Here is an 11,024-nt window from a genome sequence, read left to right as displayed (position 1 = left end):
GTACAAAAAAAAAAAGACTTTTGAAGCTGGAGGATCGTTGTGAGTTCGAGACCAGCTTGGGCTACAAAGCAAGCTCAAGGCCAGCCTGAACTGCATAGCGAGACCCTGTCTCAAAAAGACAAAAAAAAAGAAAAGAAAAGAAAAACAGGAGCTGGGCATGCCGGTGCACGCCTGTAACTTCAGCACTGAGGAGACCAAGGCAGGAGGATCGCCACAAATTTGAGGCCAGCTTAAGCTATGTAGTGAGTTCAAGGCCAGACTGAACTGCATGAGGAGACCCTTTCTCAAACTGCCCCCCACCAAAGAAAATACAGAAATTTGAAAGGATTAAAACCTAGAGAGCTCGGGGCTGGGGATTTAGCTCAGCGGCAAAGCGCCTGCCTGGCAAGCGCAAGGTCGTGAGTTCGGTTCCCGGTACCGGAGAAAAACCAAAAAAAAATAAAAAATAAACTGGATAAAATAAAATAAAATAAACTGGATTGTTTATCTTTAAAAACAAAAAAAAACAAAAAAAACCTAGAGAGCTCAAGGCCTGGGTTACAAAGTGAGTTTAAGGCCAGCCTGAACTGCATAGTGAGACCTTGTCTCAAAAAGACAAAGGAAAAAAAAGGTTCTTTTCTCATGCGGTATATGATGAGCTTAGAAAAACTGAATCTTTTTTTTTGTGGTACCAAGGCTTAAACTCAGAGCCTAAATATTCGAGGCCAGCATGCTACCACTGAGATGCATCCTTATCCCTTTTCACGTTTTATTTCTTTTTGTTGTTTTGGGGTTTTTTTATCTTTTTTGAAACAGGGTGTCTCTATGCAGTTCCGGCTGGCCATGAGCTCACTTTGTAGTCCAGGCTGGCCTCTCTGCACACAGCTGTCTGGTGCAGCACCCCGGCCCCACATGCCTGCGCCCCTCGTACCTTGCACTGTCTTCCCCAGGTAGTCGCCACGCCGCTCCTTCTTGATCACATGATGATAGATCTTCCCGGTGGTGATGTTGTTGTCCTTATACAGATTAATATCCAAGAACCGTTCATAATTTCCAAGATCCAGGTCAACTTCTCCGCCGTCGTTTAAGACAAACACTTCGCCTGAAATGAAAAGCCAATGCAGAAATTAAACACTTGCCACCATGAGACTATTTTTCAAAGACTGACACATTTTTATTAAAGGCTTAAAAAAGTATTCACAGTGATGGTCTATTACCATTTCCTTATCTTGATGGAGAATATAACAATTCAAGTCTTCCCATGAAAATGCATTAGAAACGTTCTGGTATTCTACCATGGTGATTTCTTTTTAATCCCTCTGAAATTCTAGCGGGTTTAGAAAAGCTAAACAAAGCTGGGCATGGTGGCACACGCCTGTAATCCCAGCACTCGAGAGGCTGAGGCAGGAGGATTGTTGAGTTCAAGACCAGCCTGGGCTATGAAGTGAGCTCAAGGCCAGCCTGAACTGCATAACGAGACCCTGTCACAAAAAAAAAAAAAAGAAAGAAAGAAAAACTAAACCAGTCATGGTGGCATACGCCTGTGATCTTCTTGGAGGCAGAGACAGGAGGATCCTAAATTCAAGCCCAACCTGGGCAATTTAGCAACTTGGTGAAACTCAGCCTCTAAGGTAAAAAATAAAAAGGTGTCAGGAATGTAACTCAATGTGAAGGCCCTGTGTTCAGTCCCCAGTACTAAAAAAGAAACAGAGAGAGAGGGAACAAGGGAGGGAGGAAGAATGGGAAAGAAGGGGAAAGAAAGAAAAAAACAAAGGGAGAGAAAGAAAAGATTTAGCACTTCTACCCCAGCACTGTGGACAGTACATGCCTATAATCCCAGCTCCTGGAGAGGCTAATACAGGAGGATTACAAGGTGAGCAACGGTCTGGATAACATCATGAGACCCTGTCTCAAAATTTAAAATGTGAACCGCGTGTGGTGGCATATGCCTGTAATCCCAGCACTCGGGAGGCTGAGGCAGAAGGATCGTTGTGAGTTTGAGGCCAGCCTGGACTACAAAGTGAGCTCATGGCCAGCCGGAACTGCATAGAGACACCCTGTTTCAAAAAAGATAAAAAAAAAAAAAAAAAAACCCAAAACAACAAAAAGAAATAAAACGTGAAAAGGGATAAGGATGCATCTCAGTGGTAGCATGCTGGCCTCGAATATTTAGGCCCTGAGTTCTACCCTCAGTACCACAAAAAAAAAAAAGATTCAGTTTTTCTAAGCTCATCATATACCACAAGAGAAAAGAACCTTTTTTTTTCCTTTGTCTTTTTGAGAAAAGGTCTCACTACGCAGTTCAGCCTGGCCTCAAACTCACACCCTGGGTGTCGTGGTGCATGCCTGTAATCCCAGCACTTGGGAGGCTGAGGCAGGAGGATGGCTGTAGGTTTAAAGCCAACCTGGGCTACCATAGTTTTTTGGTTTTGTTTTTGTTTTGAGTCAAGGTCTCACTGTGTAGTGCAGGCTAGCCTTGAGCTCACTATGTATCCTAGGCTGGCCTGAACTCACAGCGATCCTCCTGCCTCAGCTTCCCAAGTACTGGGATCACAGGTGTGCACCACCACACCCCGCTAGGACACATAGTAAGAGCCTGTTTCAAAGAGAAAAGGAATGGGATGGCTGGGGAGGAGCTGAGTGTGAAGGCCTTACATTCAATTCACAGCACAAGTAGGGGAAAAAAGTTCCAAACTGATCTAAGCTGTCAAAACCCCAAAGTCAACAGGCAGGGAAAATGTACTTGACATAAGGATGTTGGGTGATCTTTTCAAACAATCAAACCAGAGAAATCTAAGTTAAAAGAGACAAATATTTTCTTTGGTTGATTTACTGTCTGGTTAGTAAAGTTTAAAAATAATATTCAGGGGGCTGGGGATTTAGCTCAGCGGCACAGTGCCTGCCTGGCAAGCGCAAGCTCAAGCTCATGAGTTCCATTCCTGGTACGGGAAAAAAAAAACAAAAATAAATAAATAAATAAATAAATAAATAAAAATAATATCCAGAGCCAGGCGTGGTGGTGCACACCTGTAATCCCAGCACCGGGGAGGCTGAGGCAGGAGGATCACTGCGAGTTCGAGTCCAGCCTGGGCTACAAAGTGAGTCTAAGGACAGCCTGAACTACATAGTGAGACCCTGTGTCAAAAATGCCAATAAAAGGAAAGAACATAGACAAAAAGGAAGTGTAACTCTCAGATTCAATGAAATTCCAAGTTAAAATGTAAGTTCCAAACAGAGAAAAACTAGCTGGGCACAGTGGCCCAAGCCTGCAGTACCAGCTACTAGGATCACAGGAGGGTTGCTTGAGCCCAGGGATTAAAGACAAACCTGGCAAACAGCAAGCTCCCATCTCAAGAAAGAAAGGAAGAAAAAAAAGCCAGCCACAGTGGCACAAACATGTAATCCCAGCCACTAAGGAGGCTAAAGCAGAATGATCACAAGTTTGAGGCCAGCCTGGGCAGCTTAGTGAGAGCTTATCTCAATTTTTAAAAATAAAACCAAATAGGGCTGGGGATGTAGCTCAGCACTAAAGCACTTGTCTAGCATGTACAAGGCCCTGGTTCAATCCCCAGTACCAAAATACCCGAAAACTGAATGCATGGTGTTGAAATTTGACACATTTGTTACCCTAGGAGTTGTGGGCTGAGAGGAGGAGGGAACAAAGGATTTCTGTTCCTGGATTGGGGCTGGCTACACAATAGGTTCTTTTAGCAAAACCTCATCAGAGCTGTCTGCTGGTGACTTATATACTTTCCTGCATGAAAGTAAAGATGTTTTTATAAACAGTATGGAAAGGCTGATGCCTTTTTAAATAATTAACACACCCTCCCAATATCAGCATTGATCATAGTTACTCCAGGCACTGGGAAATGTTAAGAGAAAAATATTGGCTGTATGATAAAATAAAATTAGCCGGGCGTGGTGGTGCACGCCTGTAATCTCAGCACTTGGAGGCTGAGGCAGGAGGATTGTTGCGAGTTCAAGACCAGCCTGGGCTACAAAATGAGCTCAAGGCCAGCCTGAACTGCATAGTGAGACCCTGTCTCAAAGACAAAAAACAAAAAAAGGACAAAAATTAATTAATTAATTAATTAATTAATTAAGAAGATAAAATAAAACTAAACACGATCCACAGCAAGAGCTACCATGTTTCCAAAAGGCTTGACTAATTTAGAACGTCATCAGCCAAGAGAAAGATATACCAGCATTGATGAAGACATTCACTTGTCCCTTCGGGATTAGCCTGCAAGTGCACTTCCGGGATTCTAGCCCAAAGGGAGGACCTCAAACACAAGAAGGGGTTGGGACGGGCGGACACAGTTCTCTTTCCTACCGTGCTCATAGGGTGAAAAAGTCCCCGCATCTATGTTAATATAGGGGTCAATTTTGATGGCGGTAACCCGGAGCCCACATGATTTGAGGATGGTTCCAATGCTGCTGGCGATGATCCCTTTGCCAATGCCGGAGATGACCCCGCCAGTGACCAGGATGTACTTCATTGGCGCAGCCGTGGCCAGGGGGCAACCCCCAGAAGTAACCTGTGAGGCAGTGAAATTCAGGGTTAGGGAAGAGAAACATTTCCTCAAAAAGCACAGTGTTTCTAGGGGCTGGGGATTTAGCTCAGCGGCAAAAGCGCCTGCCTGGCAAGCGCAAGGTCGTGAGTTCGGTTCCCGGTACCGGAGAAAAACCAAAAAAAAAAAAAAAAAAAAACAACAAAAAGCACAGTGTTTCACTACTTGAACTAAATGCCTCAAATTTTTGAAACAAAATAGAATCTTGTAGGTTTTTTTCTTTTTGAGACAGGGTCTCACTATACAGTTCAGGCTGGCCTTGAACTCACTATGTATCCCAGGCTGGCCTCGAACTAGAGGTGATCCTCCTGCCTCAGCCTCCTGAGTACTGGGTTTACAGTAAAAGGCAAAAGATTTGTACGATCTGAAGAGAAACCAAAGTATAGTTCTGGGTTTATAGGCGTTCGGTACTGCGGATGCTGAGATTTCATTATCTCATCTACAGAAAGTGTTCTCTGATTCCCAGGGTAACAGAAGCACAGAGTGAAAATTTAAAAGCTGGCTATGGTACCCAGCATGGTGGTGCACACCAGTAATCCTAGCACCAAGGGAGGCTGAGGCAGGACCACACCTGGCACCTGTTTATCTGTAAAACAAACTCTCTTAACTTCAAGAGTCAGCTCACTTAAGGGTTACTGTATGTTACTTCAGAACTGCGGATGTCATTTGAACAAACTGACCACAATCAGGGATAGTAAACTGCAGCTACCCTCACCCCAACGGCTCTGCTAAGGCCTACCTTTCTCTGCACATTATATTTAATTAACCACAACCCAAGCCACTGCAGTTCTCCACAAGCCAACTGCACACCCACTTACCTGAGCTATATTTTTTCCCCTCTTCTAGGTATTGAAACCAGAGTGACCATACTCCCAGCCCTATTTTATTTTTTATTTTGAGATAGGATCTTGCTAATTTGCTGAGTTGAACTTGCAGTCTTCCTGCCTCAACCTTCCAGAGTGCTGGGATTACAGGTGTGCGCCCAGCTTCTGAGCTATATTTATAGCCTACAGTATTCTCAGTCCAAAGGTAGAACCTGCTCCAGTAGGTCGCAAATGCACGTGAATACTCATCTCTCCCTACTCCCCTGTCTGTGAGAGTCATTCATGAAGACCGTGTCTCTGCAGCTCTCCCTACTCAGGCCCCTGGGGACCTACTGACAGGCCTGGAGGAAGACAAGCTGGATGCACTTATATCTATGACCCTAGACAAGCTCTTCAGCTTTTTGAGACCTCAATTTCCTCAATCCATGCCCTATATAGGGAACACCTGTGCAGGGGTTTACAAAGATGATGTCTAATGCCAGGTGTGGTGCCACAGACCTGTGATCCCAGCACTTGGGAGGCTGAGGCAGGAAAATTGTTGTGAGTTCCAGGTGAGCCTGGGCTGCACAGTGAGTTCAAACCAGCCTGAACTACATGGTGAGACGGTGTGTCAAAAAACCCAATAAGCCAGGCATGGTGGCGCATGCCTGTAATCCCAGCACTCAGGAGGCTGAGGCAGGAGGATCGTTTCAAGTTCAAGACCAGCCTAGGGTACAAAGTGAGTTCAAGGTCAGCCTGAAGTGCATAGCGAGACCCTGTCTCTAAAAGACAAAAATAAATTAATTAATTAATTCAATAAAATTAAAATCACAGCCAGACGTGGTGGAACATGCCTGCAATCCCAGCACGTGGGAGGCTGAGGCAGGAGGATTGCTGCAAGTTCAAGGCCTGCCTTGGCTACAAAGTGAATTCCAGGCCAGCCTGAACTGCATAGTGAAGCCCTGTCTGAAAAAGACAAAAAAAAATTAAGATCACAATCTTAACCGTCAAGATCTTAATTTGATCAAAAATATATCATGTTAAATTTTTTTATAGATACAGGTGATGAGGTTGTAGGCAAATTATTAGTTTTCTCTATTTTCAAAAACAGAAGCTGGGCATGATGGCACATGCCTGTAATTCCAGCACTTTCGGAGATTGAGGCAGGAGGATCACTATGAGTTTGAAGCAAGCCTGGGCTACAAAGTGAGCTCAAGACCAGCCTGAACTGCATAATGAGACCCTGTCTCAAAAGACAAACGAAGGAAGGAAGGAAGGAGGGAAGGAAGGAGAAAGAAGGAAGGGCTGGGGATTTAGCTCAGCGGCACAGGGCCTGCCTGGCAAGCACAAGGTCATGAGTTCGATTCCTGGTACCGGAAAAAAAACAAACAAAAAAAAAAAAGAAAGAAAGAGGGAGGGAGGGAGGGAGGGAGGGAGGAAAGACTGCAAGGAAAGGCCAGCTGGACCCCACATCACTTCTCAGGTCGGGAACGCTGAACTTTGCTGTTCAGTCATTTGCAGCGGTGGAACCTAGTGTTTATAAAATGAGGAGGGACCGGGCTGGGGATTTAGTTCAGGGCACAGTGCCTGCTTGGCCAGCCTGAGGTCCTGAGTTTGATTCTGGGTAGCCCAAAAATTTAACAACAACAACAAAAAATCGTGACTGTGTAGGCAGTGATGCCTAATAAAAACAGTACACAAGCCGGGACATCATTTCAATTTTTCTAGTAGCCACATTTGAAAAGCTAAAAGGAAGGGGTGGGGCTGATGTTTACCCTCCATCTCGTGTAACTCAGTGTTGGTCCGGTTCCCGAGGCGGTCACCCAGGGAATTCCTCCTGAGATCTACCACCACCGCCGCGCCAAGCCTCGGGAATCAGAGGCCTGTGGTGTGATCCGGACACCACCTTCCCGGGGCTCAGTCGCCACGTGTGGCAGCCAGTGGCTCCCACATGGGACCCGCCTGCAGGCCTAGGGCAAGTCAGAGCAGAGACCCCAAGGGACACCTTCTCCGTGCGTGCGTCCATTGAAGGAGTAACACCAAGCCGGACGCCACAGAGGACTTAGTGAATGAGTCCCTTTCACGAAGTTAGAGAACAAAACTAGGGGGCTGGGGATTTAGCTCAGCGGCAAAGCGCCTGCCTGGCAAGCGCAAGGTCGTGAGTTCGGTTCCCGGTACCGGAGAAAAACCACAAAAAAAAAAAAAAAAAAAAAAAAAAAAAGAACAAAACTAGGAGCAAACTAGGAACAAACTAAGCTAGGAAGCAATCGGGAAGCTGCCCGAGTGTTAGGGAAGGGGCCTGAGGGGACTTTTCGGGTGACAGGACGGCAGTCATAGGAGCGCACCAACCGCCACAGCCCACTGGTGCGCCCTTAAAATGGGGCGTGTTCCTGTGGGCAGAGTCCCTGTCCCCTCATTTCTCACTGCGGCGGGCCTTTGGGGGCAGCTCACCGACGCGGGACGCCCGGGGCATTGTTTAACGTGGCGCTGGCCGGGTCGGGAAGGGAACGGAAAGACTCTGTCACCCTCGCCCTCCTTGACGCCCGCGCCGGACTGCACTTCCGCCAACGCCATGTCGGGGCTCCCGCGGCCCGGAGAAGTGCCGCTGGGAACACGCACCCGGGTGGGGAACGCGTCTGGGGACGCCGGGCCACCAGCCTCCACCGGACGGGCTCCGCCCGCACGGGGCACGACTGAGTGTCCCCAGGCGCCCGCCCTCCCGCGCAGATCTGCGAGCGCAAGAGGCCGGACGCGCCGGGCCACTGGGCTGACTCGGACTGCGAGCCAGAGAGCGCGCGGCGCCATCCGGGAGGGGACAAAGGCGCGCGGCCCCACGTGCGGAGGGACAGGGGGCGCGGGGCGGAGGCGCGGGGTGGCACGGCGCGGAGGCCCGGGCCGGGAGTTACCTGCGCAGCGGCGGTGGCGCCCTGGAGGGTGGCTCTGCCGGGCTCCGCCCCGCCGCCAGCCTGGCGATCACCTGTCCCACCCGGGAGGGGGCCATCGCCTTGGTCGCCCGGACTCGCTGCCCGGTCCTTGCTGCTGCCCGCAGGGGGGCAGCGAGCGCGCCGAGCCTCCTCGCCCAGCTTCCCTGTCCGCGTCGCCGCTGTCCCGCTGACTCACGCCGGGAACTCGGGGTTTGGCGAGGTGGCCCGGAGCCCGCGCCTCCAAAATGATCCGGGCGGTCCACGTCCCCAGACAGCGCTCAGTCCGGGCCCTGCGCCTCCCTCGCTCCTCCCTGTCGCCCGGGGTTCACAGTACAAAGGCTCACGGGGCGCGCTGCGACCGTCACCACGGTCCTTAGAAACGCCACGGTCCTTAGAAACGCCACTCCTCACAAACGTTGTACCTTCTCTAGAACGCGGCGGGAACCGCTGCAGCGCTCCGGGGAGAGGAAAGCAAGACACGATCGCTCCCTCGGGCGCTCACCGTCCGGTGGAGAGGCCACGCTTGCACCGCGCGGGAGTTCCCGGGAACAAAGCTAGGTGGCCATGACAGGGGCGGGGGGCACTCAGCGAGTGACTTTGTAGAATGTTTGCAGGAGGGGTGGTGCTAGGAAGTTGTTCCGGAAACTATGCAGTTCAGGCTGCCCTTGAACTCACTATGGAGCCCAAGCTGGCCTCCAACTCACGGTGATCCTAGGCCTCAGCCTCCGGAGCGCTGGGATTACAGGCATTCCCCACCACCACCACCCTACCCCGCGCAGTGCACGGAAATTTCCTGATTGGTTCAAGTGATTCCCAAATTGAACTCTCAAATCTGAGTCTGTATTTTTTTTTTTTTTCTTTTTTTCAGTAAGGGGGATTGATTCCCAGGCCTTTGCACTGAATTCCATTTCCAGTCCTTTTTATTTTTTATTTTGAGATAGGGTCTCACCAAGTTGACCAGGCTGAGCTCTACTTTGTCATCTTCTTGCCTCAGCCTCCCAGAGTGGTGCAATTACAAGCCTGGGCTACCACACCACAACTCAGAATAGGGTTTCTTCAGACTTTTTTTCATTTTTCTTCTTTCTTTCTTTCTTTTTTTTTTTTTTTTGAGACAGGGTCTCATTATGTAGCCCAGGCTGACCTCAAACTAACAGTGACCCTCCTGCCTCAGCCTCTAGAGTGCTGGGATGACAGGAGTGCATCGTCTCCTGGCCCTTCTTTCTTTTTGAACTTTGAAAGTGTTATACGCAGCTGAGTCAGACAGAAACATTATAGGCAGTCAGACAGGGCCAGGCCCTCTAAAGAGCCAATATGGAAGACAAGATACCTTGTGACCACAAGACAAAAGATATAACAAATGCACCCACATACCTCCCTAGGGATGGACATCAGGGATTGATATTCTAAATAAGTAGGGATAGTCACTGACCCAATCCCCTACAGGAAAAGCCCCTGTTCTGCACTCTTGCCCGCTTGCTGTGGGACTCCCTTCCCTACTGAATCCTCATACAATCAATGGGAAGCGAGCAATTAGGCTTGGAATCATGTGGCTTCACCGTACTTTGGTCCCACCTCATGCCCACCTTGTGATTTCCCATTTTCCCCCTACCTTGGACCCTCCTCAACTCATGGTTTTGCTCTATAAAAATCCCTGGAAAAGACAGGTTCCTGGGCAACCCACTCAGGCCCCCTTCTGTCCCTCTGTCAGATAGAAGCTTTCCTTCCCTCAATAAATACATTCTAGGGGCTGGGGGTTTAGCTCAGTGGCACAGTGCCTTCCTGGCTAGCATGAGGTCATGAGTTCGATTCCCGGTACCGGAAAAAAAATATATATATATAGATAGATAGATATAGATATATCTATATAGATATATAGATATATATGTATTCTGCTCCGTTGTTCCTAAAATTCTTTTGTCAATTTTACAGAACACGAACTTATCCCAGATATCATTCAGGTTGGGAGTTTCTTTCCCCTATATCATTAGCACTGTACTTAGGACAAAGTTAAGAAATATAGAAGGCAGACATGGTGGCGCATACCTGTAATCCCAGCACTAGGGAGGCTGAGGCAGGAGGATCCTTGCGAGTTCAAGGCCAGACTGGGCTACAAAGTGAGCTCAAGGCCAGCCTTGAACTGCATAGTGAGACTCAGTTTCAAAGACAAAAAAGAAAAAAAGTTATATATGGCAAACACGTAGCAATAAAAATTAAACTAGGTGTGATGGCGCACACCCGTGATCCCAGTGTTACAGACTGCTGAATTAGGTAGAAATAATATAGGGAGTCCGACAGGGCTAAGCCCTCGGGAGAGTCAGTACAAAAAACAGAAACATTACAACTGTGGCCAGGGGCTGGGGATTTAGCTCAGCGGCACAGCGCCTGCCTGGCAAGCACAAGGTCGTGAGTTCACTTCCCGGTACCAGAAAAAAACCAGAAAGAAATGTATACAACTGTGGCTGGAAACGCACCCATTGAAGGCTCGGCCTACTGCATACTTCCCCAAGGGATAAGCAATATACTATAATTGGTATCACTTGTCCAATAAAGTCTGGATGGACATCAGTCACCAATGTGGGTGACTAGGACCTCTAAATAAGGTCCCTATTCTTTCCATGTAGCCTTGCTACGTGACCTGCTCCCCTATTGGATCAATATTACCTAAGCAGCTATTATTTTGTTTTTTGTTTTTTTTTTTTTTTTTTTTTTTTTTTTAAGGAAAATTAGTTATTCAGATGGCAGGGTTC

At 48.2% G+C, this 11,024-nt stretch overlaps 1 protein-coding gene across 5 annotated transcripts in view; it reads right to left on the bottom strand.

Annotated features, from left to right (window-relative positions):
* Window positions 1-8,877, bottom strand: part of Ctps2 (CTP synthase 2) — a 59,813-nt gene extending 50,936 nt beyond the window's left edge. For 2 of the 5 annotated variants that reach the window (XM_013506997.1, XM_013506998.1), the window contains exons 1-2: window positions 4,313-4,517; window positions 911-1,081 (exon numbers count right to left, since the gene is read on the bottom strand). In XM_013506997.1, the coding sequence (XP_013362451.1) occupies window positions 911-1,081; window positions 4,313-4,478 (337 nt within the window). In that variant the 5' untranslated portion in view covers window positions 4,479-4,517. The other 3 variants (XM_013507000.1, XM_013507001.1, XM_013506999.1) reach the window with 3 other exon arrangements.
* Window positions 8,878-11,024: the final 2,147 nt, after the last annotated feature.

The sequence above is a fragment of the Chinchilla lanigera genome, unplaced genomic scaffold, assembly GCF_000276665.1.
Source record: "Chinchilla lanigera isolate Chin_1 unplaced genomic scaffold, ChiLan1.0 scaffold00118, whole genome shotgun sequence".
In the NCBI taxonomy this organism is placed as follows: Eukaryota; Metazoa; Chordata; class Mammalia; order Rodentia; family Chinchillidae; genus Chinchilla; species Chinchilla lanigera.
The sequence above is the reverse complement of the archived record's forward strand: the minus strand, read 5'-3'. Positions and strand labels throughout refer to the sequence as shown.